The sequence below is a fragment of the Malurus melanocephalus genome, unplaced genomic scaffold, assembly GCF_030028575.1.
Source record: "Malurus melanocephalus ecotype Western Australia unplaced genomic scaffold, MMel_1.1 scaffold_435, whole genome shotgun sequence".
NCBI lineage: Eukaryota > Metazoa > Chordata > Aves > Passeriformes > Maluridae > Malurus > Malurus melanocephalus.
The window spans coordinates 43,817-69,340 of NW_026623667.1; the positions used below are offsets into that span (position 1 = coordinate 43,817).

General features: G+C 46.7%; 2 protein-coding genes across 10 annotated transcripts in view; one reads left to right on the forward strand and one right to left on the reverse strand.

Moving 5' to 3' along the window:
- The window catches only part of USP20 (ubiquitin specific peptidase 20), a 19,387-nt gene extending 2,249 nt beyond the window's left edge, over nt 1-17,138 (forward strand). The window contains exons 2-24 of the mRNA XM_057380096.1: nt 1,118-1,228; nt 1,576-1,629; nt 2,248-2,310; nt 2,425-2,556; nt 3,190-3,286; nt 3,476-3,545; nt 4,126-4,239; nt 5,316-5,394; nt 6,706-7,147; nt 8,009-8,146; nt 9,319-9,431; nt 9,860-10,032; nt 10,510-10,604; nt 11,121-11,154; nt 11,360-11,405; nt 11,670-11,850; nt 12,314-12,440; nt 12,525-12,694; nt 13,295-13,376; nt 13,512-13,620; nt 13,951-14,053; nt 14,297-14,368; nt 15,014-17,138. Of these exons, the coding sequence (XP_057236079.1) occupies nt 1,148-1,228; nt 1,576-1,629; nt 2,248-2,310; nt 2,425-2,556; nt 3,190-3,286; nt 3,476-3,545; nt 4,126-4,239; nt 5,316-5,394; nt 6,706-7,147; nt 8,009-8,146; nt 9,319-9,431; nt 9,860-10,032; nt 10,510-10,604; nt 11,121-11,154; nt 11,360-11,405; nt 11,670-11,850; nt 12,314-12,440; nt 12,525-12,694; nt 13,295-13,376; nt 13,512-13,620; nt 13,951-14,053; nt 14,297-14,368; nt 15,014-15,174 (2,736 nt within the window). The 5' untranslated portion in view covers nt 1,118-1,147 and the 3' untranslated portion in view covers nt 15,175-17,138. The remainder of the gene's footprint in view (nt 1-1,117; nt 1,229-1,575; nt 1,630-2,247; nt 2,311-2,424; nt 2,557-3,189; nt 3,287-3,475; nt 3,546-4,125; nt 4,240-5,315; nt 5,395-6,705; nt 7,148-8,008; nt 8,147-9,318; nt 9,432-9,859; nt 10,033-10,509; nt 10,605-11,120; nt 11,155-11,359; nt 11,406-11,669; nt 11,851-12,313; nt 12,441-12,524; nt 12,695-13,294; nt 13,377-13,511; nt 13,621-13,950; nt 14,054-14,296; nt 14,369-15,013) is intronic.
- Nucleotides 17,139-20,824: 3,686 nt separating this feature from the next.
- FNBP1 (formin binding protein 1) overlaps nt 20,825-25,524 on the reverse strand; it is an 89,604-nt gene continuing 84,904 nt past the window's right edge. For 8 of the 9 annotated variants that reach the window (XM_057380091.1, XM_057380093.1, XM_057380092.1 and 5 more), the window contains one exon: nt 22,829-24,140. In XM_057380091.1, the coding sequence (XP_057236074.1) occupies nt 24,106-24,140 (35 nt within the window). In that variant the 3' untranslated portion in view covers nt 22,829-24,105. Of the gene's footprint in view, nt 21,939-22,828; nt 24,141-25,524 lie in introns of those variants that run through there. The other variant, XM_057380090.1, reaches the window with a different exon arrangement.

Below are 25,524 nucleotides of genomic sequence, written 5' to 3' on the forward strand. Positions count from 1 at the left end.
TTTTTTTTTTTTTTTTTTTTTTTACTGTCAGTGATTCAGACCAGATAACACTGGGAATTGTTTCAAATGTCTTCAAAATGTGAAAAAAAAAGAGTGTAGCAGCCATGCTGCTGCTGGAGTCATTAACATCAAGTTCATCAGATTTTTCCATTTCTTTGTTGCAATGATGTGGGCTCTTCACATCTGCTTCATTTCCAGCCAACAGTAATATTTTGGATCCTTGTCTGTACTATTAATATCACTTATCTTTTTCTATTTTTTAACATCCATGAGCAAGGTTATTTAAACTATGCTTAGGAAACACAAACCCTTTTCTTTTTTTTTAATAGCTGCTTGTTACTGAGACACGTTTCAAGTCTTTTACATATCCAAGGACCACCATGAAAGTGTTTATTGTGTTCATAAGCTTTAAAATCCTCTGTTGTTGTGGTGCTTGGATGTATGAGCTGGGTGGAACAGTGTGTTGKTGTATTTTGTATAGACTTTGAGTTATGTGACTCATACGGTTAAAAAATCTACCCATGAAATGGTAAATTCCTYAGAGAATGAAGCCTGCTTATCGTTGTTACAGTTCATTTAAGTCTATTTCCCTCTTGCCCAGCTTCATTTAGAACTAATCATATTTTTAATGTTTGATGAAGTAGTGTAACCACTAAATGTTAGATTCAGATCAGCACAGTTGGGTGCATGAAGTTCATAGACACCACAGGCTAAGTACTGGTGATGGGCTGCAGCCCCTTTCACTTTTCATCAGCGTTTCATGCAAATGAACTAATTAGATTTGTATCTTTGCAGCTGAAGCTGTGTCTGTGTGCCAAGCACCTCCCTGCATTTCTGAAGGCACATTCCATGATATGGATTATTAACTTTATTTGTGTGTTTCCCTCTCTTCCCCGTGGCTTTGCTCATTCTCTGTGATACACAGTGCAGCCACTCAGCAGTGGGGCCAGACTGTGCCAGCTCATGGGGCTGGCTCCACGTTTAGATTTGTTTCAATCTCTGAATTTTAAAGGTGGATATGTACCTCTATGCATGCAAAACATGCCCATGTATTTTCTTACAATTGTGACAGCAAATCTGACACGTTGGTGAAAGAAACCATTCTTTCTTGTCCTAGGAGACCCTCCTCAGATGAGTGTTGGTGAAAATGGGGGATGCAAGGGACATCTGTCCTCACCTGGATTCCATAGGAGAGGTGACCAGGGATGATCTGCTGCTCAAATCCAAGGTACAGGGTCGTGGTTCTCAGTCCTTTCCCTTTTGTCTATGGATTTGTGTGTTTGCCTTTTGAAGAAAATGCTGCCTTTCTCAAGAGAGAAACTCTCCTTCCTGCACTGATGTACCCAMATGTCCCATAAAATCACCCTTTGTGACCCCACCTGATCTATTTCTCACTCTCTATTTTATCCTGCTTAAATGTGTCACTAAGCTGCAATTGTGTATTTGATTGGAAGTGTGGTGTTAAGGAATGAAATACTGTGAGCTGAAGTTCCATAGAGAAGTTTCTCACTCTTCAAGGACTTGGTTACTTAAAAACCAACAGCAAACAAGGTTTCTTTTATTATGAATATACAGGGAACTTGCCAGTCTTGTGGAGCTGTGGGACCAAACCTCTGGGCTTGTCTTCAGGTAAAAATGGATTGTTTGTGTGCATGATGTGGTGGGACATGAATAGCATTTATACTGAAAAAAAGAGTGGGAAGCAAAGAGAGGGTTCACAGCWGAACTATCCACTGTTTTTTGGTGGATGGCAAGGAGGAAACTCTCTAGATGAAAGGGTAATGCTGCCAYAATCTGACAAGATCTAACAGTTCACTCCTTGTGGGTGTTTGCCCTTGCTATTCCCACTAAGAATCAGTAAAATGCCCGGTGTTGGCTGTTGGCTGGGTGCTGCCTCTGCTGGCACCTGTGGAGGGGCTGCAGGTGGGAGTGAGGAGGGAAGGATTGCCACAGGACATGCAGGTGGGCAGGGGCTGTTTATTTTTACACTGGAATACCCAGGTGTTTTGGGGCTGTTTAAATGAGATCCCTGTTGGAGCAATGGCTTGGAACAGAGCCTTTACCTGGGTGCAAACCTGCCTCCAGGTTTTCTTAAATCAAGCAATTCCAATTTTCCATCTCTTTCTGGACTGTTTAGAAAACTGGTAGGATAATTCTGAAGTTGCTGCTGGGACTGGAGTTGCAGACTACTTTCTAGAGGGTCTAACTTGATGTGCCCATTGTGCTTTGGCTCTTCCCCATCTCTAGATTGGTTGTCCTTATGTTGGTTGTGGGGAGTCCTTTGCTGACCACAGCACACTTCATGCACAGGTGAGCTTTTCTCCATCCCCCACATTTAAACAGACAGAGTTGGATTCTGTGTTCTGGGTGCTCCAACTCGAGCCAGYTCTCAGAGGAGATCCATTATTTCATTTTAATTTCCAGGCCAAGAAGCACAACCTGACGGTGAATCTGACCACGTTCCGCGTGTGGTGCTATGCCTGTGAGAAGGAGGTGTTCCTGGAGCAGCGCCTGGCAGCTCACCCACCCTCACCCCCTGTCAAGTTCCCTGAGCCGGTGGGTCTGTGCCACACAGGGCAGGGCTGGGTGCTTGGCAGGGTTTTGTTTGCTTGGTGTCAAATTAGCCAAGTGATTTCTGCCATGGTGCAGCGTGTGCTGTGACAGGGATACCTTCACTGAAAGTGGCTGTCTGTAGCCAGAGGACCACTAGCCCTGATTTACAGGGTCTCCCTACTAAAAGGCTTCCAGCTAACTTAGGGGTGGGAACTAGACAACCTTTARGGTCCTTTCCAGCCCAAACMATTCTATGTTACTATGATTCTATTTCTTAATATCCATTCTGACTTTATTTTTAACCTTTCCCATGGGGTGTCTGCATGTRGGAAGAGCCTGTCTGTCACATCTTTATTTCCAGTGCATTGTCGGTAGAATTTTGAGCTGTCAGACCAGAAACACCATTTATTTGTGACATGGCTGCTCATTCCTGATGCTTCTTATCACATGTACTGGAAGCTGTAATGGCACTATTTCCACTCCCTACTGGCTCAGTGAGAAGGGTAGACAGTGCAGCCTGTTCTTCCCTCTCCTACTTTCCTTGAAGGCTGGCTTGATTGATGTGTAAGATAATATCACAGCTCATYTTTCAAAGCAGGCCTCTGACTGATGCTCATTTCTCTGACTTTAATCTAGGATTCTCCTTTGCCTGCTCACCCTGTGAAAGCTGTTCCRATTGCAGTGGCTGATGAAGGCGAATCTGAATCAGAAGATGATGATTTGAAACCAAGAGGTAACTTTTCATTGAATTGATGAAAGGGCTGGCAGGGCAACTCTGCAGTCTGTAGGACCTGCATTGAGAGATTCCTGGGGGCAGAATGTGGGCACTGCCTACCAAGGGCTGGATTCCCTCTCCTTGGGGAGGAATATAGAAAGCAGCACATCTGGCAAGTGATTCATCCCTCTCTTGTTTGTGCTTTAGGCCTTACTGGAATGAAAAATCTTGGGAACTCCTGCTACATGAATGCAGCACTTCAGGCTCTCTCAAACTGGTAGGCAGTAGGGCTTTCACTGCTGTTTTAACTGACTTCACTAAATGACCAAAAGTGTCACCTCTGATCTGAAAGCTTCACGAGTCTTGCAAAGAGAGATTAGCCAGGCTGGGGACAGAAAACATTAGTATTTTTTTAGCTCAATACAAGTATTACAGTAGGAAATTGAGTGACCAGCCTGCTTGTGGCTATTTACAAGACTCATGTTTAAATGAATGCTTGAAGTAAAACTTCATCAYTTCTGTTGCAGAATTTATTTATCCCAGGGAAAGCAATGTCAGATCTCTTTATTCTCTCCACTGATATCATTCTAATGAATGATATCCTAAAATATTCTCTAGCCTTTGTGCTGAAAACTAATTCCAGGATCTCTTCTGTATTGAGAGCAGGTTCAGATCAACCTTTTTCATTTGTTTCAAGTAAAGGAGTCAAGTCTGCATCTGGAATCACTTCTTCCCTTGGTTTAAAATCAGTTCCTTAAGCATGCTTTTGATAAGGCCTACATTGAAGTTCCAATAAATRAACAGAAGCAGAGGGGAAGTTTGTGTGCTGAATTCTTCTCTTTTTCCTTCTCTTGTAGCCCACCTCTCACACAATTTTTCCTGGAATGTGGTGGACTGGTCCGTACGGATAAGAAACCTGCCCTGTGCAAAAGTTACCAGAAGTTGGTGTCTGAGGTTTGGCACAAGAAACGGTGCGTGGTGACCCCTGATCTAAGCTGGCCAGGCTTCAGAGGTGTGTTAGTTCTGAGGTCTGGAATCAGCAGAGAGGAAATCTGATCCTCAGGGACAAGTGTGCTGTCTAAGGCAGTCATTTCACACCCTGTGTGGATGGCAATGTGAGGATTCCCCTGATGCAGGAGAKCCCATGTGCTGCTGCTGGTGATAAAATGGGCACACTGATGTCAGTGAATAGAATTTATTCTTAATATTGCAACTTYAAAAAGGAAGAGATTTTTTAAAATGAGGGAGTAAGGGAATACTTAGGGCTATCTCCAAGTATTTTGCATAGACTTCAGTGACCAGCACTTAATTGCACTGCTCTTGATTAGCAGAAGAATTGATGATTTGGATGGAAAAAGTGATTCAGAGATTTTTTTTATCAGAGTGGAAATGCAGGTGACATTTTGGGAAATGTTTGCTATTGGTTCAAATTCAGTTCAAAGGATAGTGCAAAATTATGCAGCTCTGTTTAAATCTGAAGATGTCTGCTTTGTCAGATRGAAATTTAAATGGCATTGCTTGTTTGCCTCAAGTTTATTGCTCATAAGGGAGAAGTATAATATGGGGCAAAGTGAACTGTGTACTTGTGGAGGAGGAGGCAGTAGACTTTGAAGCAATATTATTTTAATATTAATTTGGTTGGATTCACCTCATTTCCTGGGTGGTCAGCTCGCCCAGGACAGACATGTTTTGAGACAGACATGGTGCTGAAATATCAAACCAAGTAACTGCTTGCCACACCCTGCCCTGGAAAGATTAACTTTCCACATTCAAAGTGTGGACGGAGCTGTAAGTGAAATGTATTTTGGGGAAGGGTCTCTCTGGAAGAACAGACTGAAATGACTGTGAGGTGTTTTTTGTCTCTTGGTGTGTAAGTCGTGCAGCTCAGGCAGAAATCTCTGCTCAGGCTTTGCAGGTGCCTAATTATCTTTTGTCCTCTTTAACTACTCACCACACCCTCTGTTATGGTCTGTTAGACAATCTGGCTCCAGGCCTGATAAGCAAACTGACTTTTTCTTTTTTGCTTTTTTTTTCCATATCTACCCAGCCCGAGTTATGTTGTTCCAAGCAGTCTATCCCATGGAATTAAGCTCGTCAATCCCATGTTCCGAGGCTATGCACAGCAGGTAGGACCTGAAAAAAGCTATGCCATTATTCCAAAAACAGTGGGAATTCAATTCCTGCAGCAGTGGTGCTTGTGTTCAGAAGGAAGAGCTTGAGCTGGGGGGGTTATGACCTTTTTGTGTCAATATCAGTGATCTGATACAGCACATGGGTGGGATTTGGGAGACCTGGATTCTTTTCCAGCCTTGTCTCTGGCTGTTGGTACCAAGTAAGTTCATTTTATTGTGTCATGTTGCTCACCTCTGAGTTTATAATGGTCAAATTCTTTACAAACAGCTTTGAGATCTATTGATATTTGCTCTAGAAGAGTTTGGTATTATTTATTCATGTCAGACCTGAGAAGCCTGGATAAATCTGCACTAAAAAGTCAAAGATAGGAAYGTTCTATATTATTTTTCTGGGGAGTTACAGCAAACTAAGTAATATTTAAAGGTAGTATCTTTTTTTTTCCTTTGAAGTCTATATCAGCATATCTCTTCTGTTTGTTCTTTATAAAAAAATGTAAACAACAAACTATGATTAGAAAATTTACTAGAGAAGTGACAGTACATCAAAACTGTGATAGTGACAAGAAATCAAAACAGAATAGAAATAATGATTAATGAAAGATGTTCTATATTTGTCTTTTGATGTGAAATACGTTGGATTGGAAAACTCTGATCTGAAGAGATAAATTTGAAAGGTAGGCAGGGCAGGCTAAAAGCCAAATTTCATCAAGCAACTGAAACGTTGTAATTAACTTTCTGGAGTTGTCAAAATACCAGTTTGTTTTCCAGCAGCTCCTTTGAAGCCAATGTATGAGCGTTTTTACCATGTGTTAYGGATGTAGAAGCTTGCACCTAGACAGTATAGCCTTGGGTTTCTGGTTCCATTCCCTTTTTATTACAGATTTTAATCTGCCCTCTCTAAGAGATGGCTTGCCATGAGCACAAATGAGTGTTCATAAAATGTGTTTGCAGTAGGAGTCTGTTCTCCAGGGTCTGCTGTTTTCATCAGGTTTCTYCTTGTCTCTTCCCTATTATCTGTGGCAAACTCCTGATAAATATGCTTCTGGTTCGCCTGCTACAGCTGCTCTCTGGCTTTTCAATGTCTTTCAGCTGAAGATAGATAAAAAAAATGGGCCTTTAATTATTTAGGAGTTAAATCATTTCTGTAGCAGACAGGCCCTTTGGTGCATGGCCCTGCTTTAGCTGGTCTGTGTGCTGCAGAGCTGGCTCACCTTTGTGGGCACTGCTGGAAAATGCTGTGAATGGAGCCATCTTCTCTTTTGATCCTCTCATTGCTGGATACTGATATGGAATCTTGGCTTGCAGGACACCCAGGAGTTCCTGCGCTGCCTGATGGATCAGCTCCATGAAGAATTGAAGGAGCCCATTGTTGCAGAGACAAGGGATTTGGACACCAGTGACCAGGAGGACAAGCGCGAGGGGGACCGGAGCCCTTCGGAGGATGAGTTCCTCTCCTGTGACTCCAGCAGTGACAGGGGTGAAGGAGAGGGCCAGAGTCGGACCTCAGGGAGCCTGGGCAGCAGCTCCCTGGCAGAGACAGAGCTGCTGATCCAGGATGAAGCAGGGAGAGGGATCTCAGAGAAAGAAAGGATGAAGGACAGAAAGTTCTCCTGCGGCCATCGGCGCAGCAACTCGGAGCAGGTGGATGAGGATGCAGATGTTGATACTACAATGATGCCAGTTGATGGCAGAGCCTCACCTGAGATGCTGCCAGCTCCCTGTCCTGCCAGCCCCTGTAGGACACCAGGTAYACCCCTCTTCCAGTTGGGATCCTCYACAGGCAGTGTGGTGTAGTGCAGTGGCAAACACATAATGTGATTGTTCCTTCTCTGGGTTTCMAAAGATTTTGAAACCAAGGTTTTCCTCAGTCCCTGCCTTTGTGCACATTGCTTCTGTAAGGAAATGTACTYGGTGAGCCAGAGAAGTGCTTAGCCAGGCTGTGAGCTGAGTAAAGGCACAGCAGTGAGAGCTGCCTCTGCCAAGCCTGCAAACACTCTGTTTGATGCATTTTAAGAAAAACGTTTGATATATGTACATTGCTTTATTTGATAGGCTGGCCTGGGGAAATAGTAGCTGTGGAAAARGCATGGCAGAACGTATTTGCTAATGTTGGATTGTGGGCTTTGGGGAGGGAAAAGGGAGAGGCACAGTTTGTGCATTTCTGTAGCTCAGGGAAAAGAAAAGAGCAGCAGTGTGAAGTCACCTCAAGCTGAACATATCCGATCTTTCAACGCTTCTTTATGTAAGAGTCTTACTCTGCCAGCTGGCACTGAAGGCAGCAGTGCTGTTTGTGTGGATTAGGGCTACAGGAGCAAGCTGCAAAGACTAATTAGTCAKAAGTGTGAAAAAATGGCAGGTTGTTTTTGGGGGTTTTTTAGCATGTAATTATTAGCTGTTGGGTACAGCTTTGTATGCACTCTCACCTGTGACTTGKGGAGCTGTGTCTGCCAGCCTGTGCAAGCAGGACAGTTAATGGACACTGAGCTGTGCCTTTGGGAAAGATTCTGTGCTGGTACACAGAGCTGGGCTGATACTGATGGAAGTGGGGTTGCCTTTCCTAACGGGAGTTTTCACCAGTGCCCTTTTCCYTCCCTATTTTCCCAAACAGAACCTGACAACGATGCCTATGTGCGCTGCTCCTCACGCCCTTGCAGTCCAGTCCATCATGAAATGCACTCCAAGCTCTCCAGCAGTCCTCCCCGCTCCAGTCCTGCCAGGCTTGGACCTTCCTACATCCTCAAGAAAGGTASTGCAAAGAGGGATTGCTGGGGAGCAAAGGGGGGAACATAGAGAGGAGGGGAGAGAAGGAATCCATCACGATTCTTGATTAACAGATGTAAGAAGTGCTGGTTCCCCTGGACATCAGTGTGYTCTAAAATAATATTTGGCAAAGTAAACCTGCAGATAAAGAGAAGCTCTGGGCACAGCGATGTTCTAATGTTCYGTTATGCTGGAGCCTGAAATAATGCATGTCTGCATCTGTGTGCTGTGTTTGTCATTAATAAAATGGCTCTGAAGACCCAGGCATGAGCTCTGTCCCTTTAGGGGWGTGTGGAGATACATAAACATTTGTCTGCCAGACTTGAATTTCAGGCATATGGGCCAGAGAGCTGTAAGATGCTGTTACTGACAGAGCTTCCTGCCTCTTGGACATCTTGGGCTCACAGGAATGGAATTAGAGCTGCAGATGTCCCTGCAGTGCTGGGAGCACTGGCAGGCTGCAGAGTGGGGCCTGGCTTGTGTTCTTATCAAACTGATCCCTTCATSCCAGAGCAAACTGCAAATCAAAATCCCTCAGTGCTGCATATTCTGCCAATACAAAGGGTTGTGCTTGTGCCACTGTCCCCCAGCTGCTCCATGAGGACATTCTTTCTTCAGCCCCTTGCCTGAGGTCAGCCCAGCTGCAGATGTTCTGGCTGTGTGAAAAGCACTCTGTCTCCCTGCACGTGCATGTGGGGACTGGGTTTGTTGTTAAACAAAACTCTGCATTTGGCCAGTCCCTGCTGTGCAGAGTCCTCTCCAGTGCAAAACACTTGGGGAACACGTGGTAAATGTCAGARGGGAAAAAATAGGACAAAGTACAGAGTCAGGTGAGGGGGAGAGGAAGTAAAGTGCAAAGCTTGGAGCAAAATGTCACGACCTCAGGAAACCAGGGACTGTGGCAGGGCCAGGCTTCTAAACATGCAAAACAAGTTCCAGTACAAGTTTCTGCCTCCTRAGAGCTGGCTGGTGTTGGTTCAGTTAGCTGCCTCCCCCTTGTACCACATACAGCAGCAGAGTCCTCTGTGTCCCTTCAGAACTTGCTTCACCATGTCCCTGGAATGGGGTCTGAACACCAGGACASTGCTTGTCCCATGTTCTTGTATGGCTGTATGTCTATAGAGATGTGACACTGAGAGGGCATTCCTTGTTTTCCAGCCCAGATGCAGGCTTCTGGGAAAAAGAAGAAAGAGCTCCGTTACCGCAGTGTGATTTCCGACATCTTCGACGGCTCCATCCTCAGCCTGGTGCAGTGCCTCACCTGTGACAGAGTGAGTGTCCTGGGCCCTCCCAGTCACCCAGCATAGCCTCTGTGCTCGTGGGTCTCTTCCTAGGCAATGGTGCTGCTCTTTCCAAGCACTGTGGGATGCAGCACCTGCTAAAATGGCGATAGGTGATGGCAGGGGAGGTGTGAGAACCTGCCATGCTGAGGAGATGTGTTTCTCTGTTTGCTGATTCATGTTACTGAGTTGGCCCAGCAATATCACTTTAGAAAACTGAGTYCAGTGCTACAGAACCCATGACAGAAGTCAGTGCTGATAGCAGGGAAGAATAATTAGCCACAGGGAGTTGCTTCTGCTGCCAGCTCAGGTTTCTGGCCTAGACAAAATCCAGGMAGTGATAAAAGGTGATGAAGATCAGGTCTCAGCTCCATTACACACACAGGAAACACAGACCTCTTCCTCTTGGATATTTCCAGGTTTCTACAACAGTGGAGACGTTCCAGGACCTGTCACTCCCAATCCCAGGGAAGGAGGACTTGGCCAAGCTGCATTCTGCCATCTACCAAAATGTGCCAGCCAAGACAGGGACATGTGGGGACAACTATGCCTCACAAGGCTGGATTGCTTTCATCATGGAGTACATCCGCAGGTTTGTTCATGTGCAGGACCTCAGGGTGCCTTTTCTGGGATTTGCCCTGCAGTGCTGGAAGGCACTGTCCCTAACCAGTGGTGTTAACTCTGGAATGTCAATTGTGTCCTCAATTAGAGGACACTGTGTGGTACCTCACAGGGCTTTGAGCCTTTTCCTRTGAGCCAGGTGTTATTGCTCCTCTGGTTCCGTTACACACCTTGGGAGCTCTTGGGGAACTGATCACCCCTCACTGCTGCCCTTAGCTCAGACTTGCCCTCCAGAGCAAATCAATTCCTGGTGTAGTTTTCCAGATCATTTCCAGTTTGAGAAGTAATRGTAGGAACATCAGCTGAGAGCAGTCACGCTTTCCCTGCCCCTCTGGATGTGGGATGAGCTTAGCACCTACAGCTAGAAGGAAATTTAKCATCCACTTGGGGTTTAGTGTGCCAAAGCATTCAGCTATTGTATTTGTAATTCTTTATCCCTTCTCTGCAGATTTGTGGTGTCCTGTATCCCTAGCTGGTTTTGGGGTCCCGTGGTGACACTGGAGGATTGCCTTGCTGCCTTTTTTGCAGCAGATGAGTTGAAGGGTGAGTTTTTTTGCTTGGGTCTGACAGCATGGAGGAGCGTTTCATTTGCATCTTGAAGGCAGATTAAATCTCCTAGAAATCCTGCCTTGGTGGGATCTCTCTCTCATTAGAGACTGGCAGTGCCAAAAATTGGCAGCTCAGCATCTCTGAGCAGGAGGGAACTTTTCTACCTGCTCAGGGGTGGGAAATCTGTGTGAGAGTGTCCTCAGTGAGGAGCAGACAGAGCTGTTGGTTGAGTGGGTGCTGTATCTCCTCWGTTTCTTCACTTTCTCCTCCTTCAGCTCTGGAGGACTCACACCATTTGCTGTTCAGGTGTGCTGGTGGACACTTGAATACTTTCTTGCTAATTGACTGCCTCCCCTTCTTGCCTACAATTATTGAGAGGAATTGTTTTGATCTCATCCTGGCCTGCCCAAAAAGCTCTTCATATGTTTTCTCTGCACTGTCTGGAAATGTGGCTGTGTCAGCCTTGTATGCTCTGAGCAGCTGCATAATGGCTCTCTTCTCTCTCTGCAGGGGACAACATGTACAGCTGTGAACGGTGTAAGAAGTAAGTTGGCGTTTTCTGTCTTGTTTTATTTTGGAGTTTTATTTCTGGGACTTTAYTTCTCTGTACTGCTGGCAGACATTTTGCTGTGCCCTCTGCCTGGACAATTCTCATGGAATTCAGGATTTGTCTTGGATTCCAAAGCGAGCAAGACCCAGCCATGCCTTTGCTGTAGAGTCCTCACAGCTCCTTTCTTTTCCCCTCTCAGGCTGAGGAATGGAGTGAAGTACTGCAAGGTCCTCCGGCTYCCAGAGGTGGGTAAAAGCACCTTGTTTCCTAATTTTCTTTTAACAGTGATTGAGGAGGTGAGGAGGCCAGAGGTAGAATAAAAGCAGCAGATCTGTTGGTGGCACAGTCCCGTATCTAGACCAGAAAAGACTTTCCTGTTCTAAGCTGATGAGGCAGCAGGATTCATGAGAAACAGGCAAAGAGCTCCTGCAGCACACAGAGATGTGCTGTGTTCCCAGAGCCCTCACAGCAAAACTGCCCTTTGGTGTCCTCTGTCCTTGGTCCTTTAGATCCTTTGCATCCACTTGAAACGGTTCCGGCACGAGGTGATGTATTCCTTCAAGATCAACAGCCACGTCTCCTTCCCCCTGGAAGGGCTGGACCTGCGGCCTTTCCTGGCCAAGGAGTGCGTGTCCCAGATCACCACCTACGACCTCCTGTCTGTCATCTGTCACCACGGCACGGCTGGCAGTGAGTCCTTCCTGGGAGAGGATGGGAATGGCAGGGCTGTGAGTGGGGCAGGAGTGTGAGTGGGGCAGGAGTGTGGTCAGGGGTAGCCAACACCTCTGCTGGGCTGAAGGGCAGCGTAAGGCCCCCTCCATTCCCAGCCTGAGCAGCTTCTGCCCTTTGAAAAATGAACTGAGCAGCTTCTGACAGATTCTCTGCAGCTCTTTCAGCCTCCCCACGGGCTTGGCTCAAGCCYTTTCCCAATGTTCAGTCTTGCTGAGAGGCTTTTCCAAGGAAGGCAAATCAGGGTGACAGTGCCAGGCTCTGCTGCTCCAGCAGAGCTTGCCTGAACAGGAATTATCCTTTTTTTTTTGTCTCTCTCTCTRCTCTGTGCCAGCAGCTAATCCTGTTTGTGCTGCTGACATTATCCCAGGCCTGCCTTCTGTCTGCACTGCGGATCCCAGCAGTGCTGTGCTTTCTGTTCCAGGTGGCCACTACATTGCCTACTGCCAGAACGTCATCAAYGGCCAGTGGTACGAGTTTGATGATCAGTACGTCACCGAGGTGCACGAGACTGTGGTGCAGAATGCAGAAGCCTATGTGCTGTTCTACAGGTGAGCTGTGCCCTCAGCCCCTTCCTGGGTACAGAAGGCCTGGAAATGCATTTCACAGATGGAGTTTTCTTCTCCCTGCTCCAGGAAAAGCAGCGAGGAGGCTGTGCGAGAGCGTCAGAAGGTYGTGTCCCTGGCCAGCATGAAGGAGCACAGTTTGCTGCAGTTCTACATCTCTCGAGAGTGGCTCAACAAATTCAACACCTTTGCAGAGCCTGGGCCCATCACCAACCACACCTTTCTGTGCTCCCATGGAGGTAAGGCTGCTGGAGGTGGGAGCARCACTTTTTATGCTTTTTGATGCATTAATAATGCAGGAAAAAGCTGTGTTGGGATCCTCTTTGGCAGAAACTCCAGCCTGCTCAGGGAGGGATGAGACAATTACCCATTGTGCTGCYGGTTGGAGGCCTGGAGGGATGTGTAGTGCTGGGAAACAACAGTTTTCAGTTCTCTGTGTTTGAAAACAAACCTGTAGAAAGCAGATAGGGCAGGGTTTATCAGTGTTACCCTGTCAGCCAGRCTGGCCCTTGGGGTTTGTTTGGAGAAGGGAGCACGTGCTGCGGAAGGGAGCTGATAGCACATCTGATTCTGCTGCTGCTTCATCAGCCATGCTGGGGAGCAATCAGTGTTTGTAAATCTCTCTTCTAAATTGGATATGAAGCACTTGATTAGAAATTGAGGCCACGGATTGAGAAACCTCCACAGTTAATGAACTTATGATTGTCTTCCATTAGCAAAGGAAGCAGATTCTGGAATCAGAGTTTTCAGAAAGGAAAATCTGTCTTTTTCTTTGTGTCTATTGTGCTCAGTGATACTGAGATGCATGATTAACTCTTCCACTTGCCTTTCTTCCACAGGAATCCCTCCTAATAAATACCATTACATCGATGACCTGGTTGTGATTCTGCCCCAAAAYGTTTGGGAATACCTCTACAACAGGTGAATATGACCAATGCATTTTTCTCCCAGTATTTGGTAGAGCCTCCTGATCTAAACCAGGATGAGCTGTACCTCAGTGGAGAGCATTTCCACTCTGCTGCAGCTCTCCATTCCCCTCCTTCTCCCTGTGGCCAGGTTTGGGGGTGGCCCTGCTGTGAACCATCTGTACGTGTGCTCCATTTGCCAAGTGGAGATCGAAGCCCTCGCCAAGCGCAGGAGGATCGAAATCGACACCTTCATCAAGGTTGGCAAGGGGAGCATCTGCAAGCAAGGCAAAGGGGAGGGGTGGGAAATGAAGACCTGGAAAACTCCTGCCTGTTTYCCAGAACATGATCTACAGGAGATTGGCCTGGGGGTTCCCCAGTGCAGAGGGGCAGCTGGGGYGTGAGATTTCTGTGCAGACAGAAACTGTGAAACCATCCTTGTCTTGTGCCTGCTCTAGTGAGCAGGAACAGGCTGTGAGGAAGGAATTACATGGGGTTCTTCTGGAGAATGGCAAGGCTGCCTTACAGGTATGAAARGGCCCTCTGAGACCTCAGGAGTGACTGAATCCTTTATCTCTGTTCTCTCCCAGCTGAACAAGGCTTTCCAGGCAGAGGAGTCTCCAAGTGTCATCTACTGTATCAGCATGCAGTGGTTCCGGGAGTGGGAAGCCTTTGTCAAGGGCAAGGATAATGGTAAGGATCAGACAATGGGGATCTGTCGGGGACAGGGGGAATGGAAATGAGAYAATCTGCTGAGTCCTGGCTGAGCACTGCCCCTGGCTGGGGTGATGAGGCTGGGCAGGGTTCAGGCACCAACCGTGGGGCTGCCTGCAGAGTCCCTGGAGCAGAGCAGAAATGACAAAGAGAAGTTAAGARAGCAGCTGAATCTGAGGGCAGTGAGGAAATCGTATGGTTTTTGACATGTTTGTTCTACAGAGCCCCCTGGACCAATTGACAACACCAAGATTGCCCTCACGAAACCAGGTGGCCATGTGCAAGTCAAGCAGGGTAAGGCTGGTGCTTCCTGTCTGTCGTGTTCCTGAAAGGGGAAGGAGACTGTTCCTTTGTCCACACTGAGTGGTCACAGAGCAGAGGATGACATTTTTCTGCCCAACAGTCTGCCCTGACTGAGCCAGTTCTCCAGTGGCAGCTCCTGCATGACCAGTTTGCTGCTGTGACTGGTTCCTGCAGTTGCCCAGCTCCTGCCTTGCTGCTCCCCAGGCCCCCTCCACCATTCCCCTTTGTGCTGGAGCTTTGATCTTGTATTGTTTTTGATGTGGTCTTCCTTCTGCATCTGCTGTGGTCCAACTTCTGAAGTTAAAACAGCCTCATGTTGTGCCTKGCGATGTTTAGATTGGATATAAGGAAAAATTTCTATAAGGGCTGTCAGGGTTTGGAAGAGGCTGCTCAGGGCAGTGGTGGAGTCCTGGAGGGATTTAAAAGATGTGTAGGTGTGGCACTTGGGGACATGGATTAGTGGAGGACACACTGGTGCTTCCAGCAGGAGGTGGCACTGCAGGGGCTTTGGGCAKGGAGCAGCAGTGTCTCCTCCTCCTGGGATGGGCCTGTGAGGGAGGGTTTTGCAGAGGAAATGCAGGTGTTGTGGTGCCCTGACCTTTCCCTCCTGGTGCATCTGGTTCCTGTCCCTTGCAGGTGCTGACTACGGGCAGATCTCCGAGGAGACGTGGGTTTATTTAAGCACCCTGTATGGAGGAGGCCCCGAGATTGCCATCAGGCAGAACGTGGCCCAGGTGCAGGAAATGGAAACCCTGCACGGGGAGCAGAAGATCGAGGCAGAGACACGAGCAGTGTGATCTGTGCGGATGGGGCAGGGCAGGGACGGCACAGGTACCTCTGGGGGGATGGGAATGCCGAGGGATCAAACTCCTCCCTTGTCTGGGACTCAAGGTGTGTGCAGCTCCCCCACCTGGGGCAGGCAGGCTTCCTCCTCCTCCTCCTCCTCCTCCTCCTTCCATGTGGCTCTGAGCACGGGGTGGTGCTGGGAGAGCCTGGGAGAAAGCTGCACCTCACCTCTGGCTGAAACCATGGTCTGAGGCTGTAGCCACTGTCACAGGGTTATCCTGACCTGGACCCTCTCCCCATCCTTACACCAAACCATCACCCCCAGCCTGGCCCAGTGCACTGAGCTCTGCTCCTTTGCAGGTTTTGCTTTTGGCACTTTTCTTTTTAACTCAAATGTGTAGAGACAGTGAGGCATTATTTATGTTTCCAGCGGGSAGTGTTGCACCCACAGAAACCTGGTTTGGAGGCTGTGTAAAGCCATGAGGTTTCCCTSTGGTTTTGTGCTGGTGCTGCACAGCTGTCACAACTTCCTAGTTTTGCTCTTTGTCAAATTCTTGCAAATTCAGTTGCAATCAACTAAGAAATTTGGAAAGAAGCTGTTCCTTTCTCCTCCCCCTCCCAAACCCACACCTTCATGGTCCTGTACAATTCTGTTTTCTCCTTGTGTCTGATCTCCTGTGTTCAGCACGTTTTTGGACAACCAAGCTGGAAGGTGAGTCCTCCTTCCCAAAACCTTGCTCAGACTGACCCTGCCATGAGCCTGTGTCTGTCTCCCCTCAGCTGATGAGAAGCAGAGTGGGGTGAAGGCTGGGGAGGGGCCCCTTTGGGCACACAGAACCCCCTTCAGAGGGGGCACCCAGGGCTGGGAGGGGGCCTGGCTGAGCAGGGCTCAGGCTGGGGAAGCAKCTTTTTAGGAACAAGCTGCTTTCTGCAGCCAGGCCCCCACCTGTGTGCTGAGGTCATTCCAGATGTCATTTGTGCGTGCAGTGGCTCATTTAATGACTTTGCTCCCCAATCTTCTGCCACCAACGCAGCCACGGAGGCAGCAGAGACAGGAATAAAAGCAAAAAAAGGCCAAATTCCACTTTTCTCAGCAGGGCTGTTCTTAAAATGTTTTTATTCATCTGGCAGCAAGGCAWGAGTTTAATCTTTGCAAGCCTTTAATGGAGGCAGAGGAGGCAGARCTGCCTTGCAGGAACCAAACTGTGTTTGTGGTGTGGGTGATGCCACAGCATCAAGGCTGACCCTGGTGGTCCCTGTGTGGAGCTGGGACTGCCTGAGCTCCTGKAAAAATGGGAAGGAGGGGGAGAGAGGGAATGGCTGCTCCTTGACTTAGAGATAGAAGGGGGTAGGACAGCAAAATTTCGTAAGAAAAACGTGGCTTTCACGTTATTTTTTTCTTTTTTTTTTTTTCTTTTTTTTTGTAGATCAAGTATTTGTTGCAAAAAGCAACTTCTTTAAAAATTGTCCATAATTGATTCAGCATGTTAATTTTACACTCCTGTTCATAGAATGCTTGTTTAGACCCAGCCAGGCCCTAGAGAAGGTCAGAAAATGAGCCACTKTTGGGATTCTCATTGTTCCAAGCTCTCTTTGTTCCCCAGTGCAGCAGCCCTGGGATGTGCTGCAGAGCCTGCAGGGCTGCRTGTCCGTGTTGTCCGTGTTCCAGAGGGTGCTGTACAGACTGTAATGACACTCCTGTGCTTCAGTGTTAGACCTTGTGCTCAAAGTGGTACAATAAATACATGTGCATTCAACAAGGCCTGCCTTGCCTGGTCAGAGGGGCTGATGGCTCCAGGGAGCGGGGTGGTGAAGGAAGAAAAATTACAAAATAATAAATACAAAATAAAATCTAAACTTCCTGCTGTCCAGAGGCCATGTGGGAATAGATCCTTCTGGGCAGCAGTGAGGAGCCTGAGGCCATTAAACCATCTTGTGCCCATTCAGGGGGCACCTGTCCCTTCAGTCTTGCTCACAGACCTTCCTGTAGCTTTCATTTACCCCATTTCACCTGGGTGTGCTTCAGAAAGCCCAGGGGTCTGGATGTGCTACTCATGGACCACACTGCTATCCTGGGAGTAACTTGCAAGGGAAGGAGTTGAAGTTTTATTGAGCTGTTCCAGGATTGTACAAGAGTTTCCTGTCACTGCTTCATGGCCAAAATGTCCCTGCTGGTCCCATTCCYCTCCCTTGGTAACACACACGTCAGCAGCCTGTTCCCCAGGGAACACCAGGCTCTTGGCACTGGGAATTAACAGAGTTTCTAAAGCAGCATGAGGGGCTGGGGCAGCAGGGATTCCCTGCCCGAGGGGTGAGTGACACAGCCTCAGCTGGAGCCTGAAATGTCTGAACAGGCAGAGCTGGAGCTGGGCAATAAGAACATGCAGTTTGTTCTTGAGCAGCTGGAGTCAACTGTCCAAACTTGGATCTTCCTTTTTTTAATCAGGTCCTTTTTGCTGCAAAAAAGAGCTGAAAAAGAACTGTCCATGAATTGGACCAATGGAGTAAATCTCAGATTATTTGCTCCCTCCTCTCAGTCCTCTGGGAGTGCCAAAGTTCAGTTCCCATGTGCTGCTCCTCGTCCCGGGAGCAATCACTGCAATGCTTAACTAAAAAACCCCATAATAAATCCACATTTCATTTTCTTGTCCCTTTTTTCTCAGCCCTCCACCCCCAGCCCTCGCCCCTTCAGTTGTGCTGTTTCTATTTAAAGTCAGYAGTGCTGATTCTGTGAAAGATAAATCCAAGTCAGAGCCAGAGGGACACCCCCTCCTATTCATCATTGCCCAAAACCAAACAGCCCCGATTTATCCAGAACTGACAGGGATGTTAATTAGTGCTGGCAAAGAACAACTGAAATCCTGTTGGAAGAAATGTAGCAGCTTGGCTGTATTAACAGAAATAATCTCTAGATTTTTCTCAGCTAAAAGGACCACCAGGTGTCACCTGGTGAGCAGRAAAACTGCAAATCCTCGTGGCTCCTGGATGTGATCTGGAGCAAGGGATGGTGGAGGAGCTGGCCAGGAGCTGGGGGMTTTTCTCTCAGCTGGACACACACACTCTGACAGCCCTGCACACAAAATGGAGCTGCACATCTCAGCCAGGGTTACAGAAATGTGCTGGCTTTGGGATGATTTGGTGAAGGGAGGCTCTGCTGTTTTGGACACACCTGCACATCCACRCATCCCTGCCCAAACCCATTCCTTACCAGGCTTGCAACAGCCTGAATTTTAATATGAAACCAATCAGCATCAGAAACATCTGCCAAGATTTCCAGCTAAACCAGAGCATTTGCTACAGGCATTCCATGGTACAACTYTCTCCTAAGATGAAATCTTTTCCCCGAGTTTCCAGTACTCACAGCATCACACTGGAAAAGGCCTGATCCACTTGTTCTTCCCACAATCAGGAAAAAWAATAAGCAATAAGAGATCTGCTCTGGGGAGGTTTTAGTCTGAATTTCTCTGGCTGAAGCAGCAGTCACAGCCAAATTCAAATTCCCATTTTCCACTGGACACATCCATGGGAAGCAGCAGCTCCTGGAGGGTGATGGCTGCACCTCAACAGCCCCAAGAGCCCCAGCAAAGAGRCACCAACATTTCTGTTGGGAAAGAAAAGCCACAAACCCATTTTTCTTCTTGTCTGGCTGATCAAAAGGGCTCAGTGAAACTCTGTTTCTGGAATTAAATGTTTATTTAAATATGCAGATGACTTTGTTYCATTGCTACAAGGTCAATATTCGCTTTCAAATGGAAGCACTTTATTTGGTTGAATTCTGTCTCCAGAAATGAACGGGCAACACCAGAACCTTTTACATTGGCAATGAAATCACAACACTGAGATGCCACCGAGATCTCGAGATCAGTGCTCAAACACACATACACACACATATACAAAYAAAAAAAGTGCTCGACATCATCATGGTAAAATAGAATTTGGCTTCTTTTAGGTCTTCTGACATTTCAGGCAGGAAAACAAAAAAACAAAGAACAATATGCATCAAACTAAATGAACTTCTGAAAAATACTCAGCATTAAACACAACTTTTGAGTATCAGTAAATACGTTTTTTCTCTATTTACAGGTGGTAAGAAAGGGCATTAGAGACTTTGGCTGGGGATCATGAAATTTCATAGGATGTACAGTCCACGCTGCTGGGCAAGATTAGTAAATCCAAGCAGAGTTTTTATAAACCAGTCACATGTTTAGTTCTTCAGCGTTTGCCAAAGGTAAATTCTACAAAAATTATTAATTACCCTGAATAACAGCAGCGGAATAAACGTGTGCAGACTATGAGATATGACTGTCACTATTTCTTAGATAAGTTTTAAGATCCAGGCTTTTGGGAACTACTTGCCAAGTTTATAAAAACTCCATCCRTGGTCTGTTAATAAAACTTCAGGAGTCAATCAGTCAGCTAAAGCTAATGCTCCTTCTACAGCACAATTTAGCAACACAGACATTGCAATTGTTCCAATGTTCCACAGAGGCTGACAATAATATACTGTCCACCCAGATTAAATATAGAAAAGCAAACTTTGATCTAATTTTTACATAGATGGCACAACAATAGGTGAAAATGGATTCTTAGCTGCTGATTCAACAGTGCATTGGACACGAGAATAAAAATCCTGCAGCTAAAAATATTTTAAGGATATTTTTGCACACCTTATTAATTGTTCAACCCTTTAGATCCCCTGGCAGGTGGATGCCACAAAACCACAGGTGCCAGCWATGGGGATCCCATTCTGCTCTTGATCTGAACAGCTCAGTGCCCACAGCAGCAGCAGCAGCAGCAATAAGGTGGTGATTTGATGGATTCTGACCCTCCAGTGCTGCAGCAGAGCAACCCCAGCATTGGTGCTGCCTGTGCTCAGCACATTTGGGTTGGGTTTAAATCACAAACCTTCTGCTGGTTGATGCTGGCAACTCTTAAGCACCATCACACAACAGCTACAGGATGAACTGTAGCACCAAGGGACTTGGTAAAAAGAAAAGTTGGCATCATGAATGGAAAGAAAGGGACTGAGTTATGAATAAAACACACAACCCAGCTCAAAAATCACTTCATTCCCCCATGGGAATGAATCTGAGATTCTGGGATGTGTTTTGATGTGCTGACCCTGCACAGCCCAGCAGGCAGCAAAGCAACACTCCAATGCCTGCAAACAAACCCTGAGAGGTTTCRTTTTGGGGTCACTGCCCATAGTGGCTTCCGTGTAAAATTTCTCAATTTGTGGGGATTGTACAGAACATGCTGGAGTTGGATTAGAGGCAGTAGGTTCCCCCAAACGAGGTGTTGATCCATGAATAAATTTGGCCCTCAGGAGCTCTTTAGTGGCAACTGACTCTTGCAGGGCTCCAACATGTCCATGAGTGTAAAACCCAGGCAATGGTAACAATTCAGGGGCAACCAAGTTAGAATACAGAAGTTTAGAGAGGAATTGACCCTTTGTTAGGCAGTTGAGGTCCGGATCATGTGATATTTGGAGATATTGTAGCTCTCTCACCACTGCATGACATGATAAAGTGCAGAATCACTTATCATCCTACTTCTGCTTCAAACCAAACCATGTGAGAACAGAGTGGCCACAATTCCTGTCTGGCTGCTGKGTCCAGGTCCAGTCCACGACAAGATGGGAGAAGGAAACAGTGCGGTTTCTTTTTGTTTTTTTTTCTTTCCTCTTTTATTTATCTAAAAAAACTCCATTATTCAGACATGAACTGATGAGAACGCACAGGAGGTCATGCAAAAAGAAAAGGCAGGTCTGAAATGCTGAAAAAAACGAACCAACCAAAAGAAAACTGCAAAGAGATTAAACCACGAGCCACAAAATAACGTGACCCTGAGGAAGGTGGGCGCAGGCAAGGCAACAGGGCGAGCATGCAGGCTGAAATGAGAGCCAAACGGGGCCTGTGAGCAGCAACAAGGGCTGCCAACCAAAATGCCACTGTCTGTGTCTGTGTGTGTGTCTGTGTGTGTGTGAGGAACAGCAGGAACACGGGAGGGGGCAGACGGAACAAGCAGGAAAACAAGTACATACGTGAGCTTGGAGGGTTTCAGGAAACAGCAGGGTCAGAGGGATTTAATACTTGGAATGGGCATCAGCCTGGATTTGAAAAAAAGAGAAATAAAGGCTGACAAGTATTAGTGACCTTTTGGAGAAGGCAGAATATTGAATAATGCATGTGGATCAGATTTAATATTGACAAACGGAGAGAGCCCAGTCCAGCTGCTGTCACACTGCTCCATGGGGAGGWTTTTCCACCTCCTTTCCACTCTCTCTGGAGAGGAGCTGCAGGTTTGGCACGAAAGGCACCGTGTGAAATGCTGATGGAGCAGTGTGTACATTCAGATGGACTGAGGGACAAGGGGACAGGAGACACACCAGCACATGCTTGGGGCTCTCTGGCTGCCCTGGGCATCCAAAGGCAGCCAGCAGCTCCCTGACAGAAGCTGGGAGGGGTTGGGTTGGGTTGGGAGAAATGTGTGTTATGTTTGAGAGAAGGGTTGTTCCAGGCTGGCAGAAGAGTGGGAAAGGCTGATAAGGAAACCCAAGCCACAAGTAGCATGCCATGGAAAAGAGCAAGCATCTGAATGGTGCTGGGATGGAATTTAGGTGTGAATTTTTCAAGTGGGAACTCCAGACAAGACTGGGAGTCTGGCTTTCCATGGGTGTGTTTTACTGCCTGCAGGGTAAACAGACCATTTTGTTTCTCCTTCTGTGACAAGCTCGCCCCGAGGTTCTTGCACCAGCACAAACACCTTTAGGAATCTAAAACATAAGAAAGACAAAAAGAAAGAGACTGGATTAGAAAGAGGCTGGGGAAAATGGGGTGCCTTAAGAGCAGCTCTGCCTGCAGAAGGTTAAAGGAAATAGAGCAGTRAAGCATCTACTGGGTTAAGGAAGGCTCCTGACTGTGGAACCCTTCACCCTCAGCCTGGGATGGGCATCACTGGGACTCTGCTCTGCTCAGGCAGCAAAGCTCAGGAGCAGGACCCTGCCAGCACCTGCCTCGTGCTGCTGAGAAAACAAACAGCTTTTKCATTTTCTGCAAAGCAGCACTGCATCTGGAGCACAGCTCCAGAGACCATCAACGACACTGAACAACAGGAAATTAAATCAACRACTTTGCAGAGGAATCCAGAGCTTTCCTTTCCTTTCCTCCAAAGGCTGCAGAGGCCTTTCCTGCTCTCTCTAGGGAAGCCCAGGAATACACAGSTCAGTGAACCAGCCTAAGCCTCCAAACCCATCCTCTGCCCATCCCTGATCCCACAGACTGGTGCTGAGGGCAGGTTTTTCCTTTGGCCAAGTGAAGCTGCAATCCAGGAGCGTGATTTGGCCCAAATTGCTGTCTCCAAGGGAATTCAGGATGAGTCCAAATTCCTTTGCATTCAAGAGACATGGGGAACGTTCCCACCTYCTTTGCACCCATTTCCATAAAATCCCTCCAAATGACAGCACAAAAAAATTTTCAAAGAACCACAACAAAGWATTTTTCTTGAAGAGGAACTGAAGAGAAATAATTTGTACTTTGTGTGGGAAGCAGCTCTGGGCCATTTGCTGTCCCTTAGGAAAGTTAAACGTCACTATTTTTTGCCACTAATTATTACCATCTACCAATGACTGCCWTTAAAAAAACCCAAAAACCAAAACCTCACAGGAATGAGAAAATATAATGTTTATTAGAAGAAGACACCATGGTACATCAAGCTATAAAGAGATTCCTGACAGATGATGATTCTTTAAAAAATAAGAATAGAAACAAGACAACCACACTGGCCAGACTGAACAAACCTTAACACAATAGCAGTTCCTATGCAAGTCCAGGTAGCTGAGTAACCAAAAACACTTAACATCAGAGGGACTGAGTAGTTACCAAAACAGCTGGGTTAAGCAGAAGAACAGCCTATAAAACCATTTATATTTATACACATATAAAAGGATAAAAACAATTCAAATTCAAGTAACTTTAGTTTTTAAGTTATGTTATATACAATTTTTTTTATACTGGGAGAACTAAGGGCACATATTTAACAAAAAGGATTTTTTTAAGAGCCACAGTCCAGTTTATAATTACCGATTCCTAAATAATTTGGCAAGCATTAAATAATCAGATATATCCTAGATAAAAAGTGCATCAGCGTGGTTAACTTTTACCTATTTATTTATGTAAGTCAAGGCTCTGCACGATGGTTACAGCAAACAGCAGAGCTGCAGCACTGGGAATCCAGAGCTGCCCATAAGGARTGACTGAGATCATCAGAGGTGAGGGGGAACAGACCCACAGCGACAAAGGAGCCAAAATGCTCAGCAGCCCACGGCTCCAAAATAGTTTTTATCAAGAAATTTGACTTCCCAAACCAGCCTCTGTTCCTGCATGGCACCCAAACAAACAGCYAGGCTCTGTGCTGCAAGGGAACGTGGCATTTCTGTTGGGTGCAATGCAGGGTTCACACAGAGCTGCTTACTCCACGCAGGATTTTTTGTGTCTCACACCATTTCACAACATCCCTCAGTGAAAGACAGCTCTGTAGCCAAGCAGATGATGAGGTACCACAGTCAGCAACACAGGGTGGTCAGTCTTGAGCTGAAAGGCCCAACTGGTTCCTGTGTTTGAGAGTTGTCAGCACCAGACACCGGATGGGGACAGAAAAGCCCTGCAAGGTGCTGCACCCAGGTGTGCACAGAACAGCTTCGTGCAGCTCTCATTCCTGTTTGGGAGGACAGCAATGCTGTTTGCACTAAATGGACATGKTCAGGGCAGCACCTTCCTCAGCAGGGACATTTCAGAGCCGACCTGGTACCTAACAAAGTCTTTCAGTGATGGAGATATGACATGTGCTTTCATCTCTTCTAAAGAAAACCTTCTCAAAGAGAGCTCTTAAAACAACCGTAGCAGCAAACCAGGAGAATAAAGGGTGGGCAGGCCTATGCAAACCTACTCAGAGATTTTCTGAAGTGGTTTGTGCACATCTGGAAAAAAAAAAAAAAAAGGCAAAACAAGATAGGCATTACTGTTCTTTATGTGGCAGGGTTTGCCAACACCCTCTGAGCAGAGGCGCCCCTGAAAATGTCACCAGGAGCTCTCACAGGGCAGGGCACAGCCCCAGCTTGGCTCCTCTGAGATATCATCAGCAGCACAAAACTTACCTGTCCTGCTCAGCTCAGTCCTGCAGCAGAGCCCTGATAGCACAGGCTCCAGATGAGTGAAAAGCTTTTCCCAAAAGCACTGAGCTTTTCCCAAAGCACTGAGCAGTGGCTCATGGCACAGGCACAGCCTGGCCGGGCAGGTGACACTGAGCCAACACTGACTCTGCTGCCTGGGACACTCACAGGGAGTGCTGGAAGCTCCCACCCTTCTGCCAGCAGCTTTTCGTGGTGCCAGCTGCTCAACCTTCTTCCCCAAAAGAGGAAAGGATTACTAAAGTTTGCAAATGCTTTAGTATGTACAGCCTTATCTTCAGGAATGTCATCGCTTCCATTTCAAGGACTGAATCAAGTCACTTCCTCAAAAATCAAATAAAAAAAATCTGCAGCTTGCAACAAATTTAATCTTTTAAACACAGCAGCATTTGCTCCAAATCTTTATGCTGCATTCTATGAAAAGTCCTCTTWTAGCTTTTCTTTTCAACCAGAGAATTGAGAAATAAAAGAGGTAAACATCATAGTTCCTATACATTAGATATCCACAGATACATTTAATTTTGTTGCTGAAGTCCAGCAAAATCAATGGAAAAACTTAAAATTATCTGAAAACCTCCATTGTGGCTACAGAAGTGGCTGCAGCTCTRTCAGCCTTCACCCCCAGCACAGTTTGCATTTTTACTCTGATGGAAGGTATCTGATGAGATGGTCCCTTCCAACCCAAAACAATCTGTGATTCCATGATTTCCAATCCTTTGGCCTTGTCCTGGATATAAAGAAGAAATCCCGTTCCTCTTTCAAAGCTTAATAGAAACCAACAGAGGGGCTGAGCTTTTTGCACCCTTCTGCATCCCAGCTGCCCCTGGATTTGCCAACAGGAACATAGAACTGCCGTATTATGGCAAAATAAAACAAAGCCCAGATTTTCACCTGCAGCAGACAAGGCACTGCACTGATTAACACCAAACCAACACTGAACTGCTCAAGTTTTAGTGCTGGTTCACACAGTCGTGCTCCTCTCTGCCTACTGCCCACAAACCCCAATGAAAAAGGTTCAGTTTGCTTTTGACTTGGATGAGGCCCCTTGTTTCACACCAAGAACTCTCAGGTCTAGGAAACACAACAATAATCTGAAGGATTAAGTGACTAAACAAACACCAATTATTTAACAGTGGDGTTCTAACGTGTCCTGATTTGAAGCAGGGCTAAAATC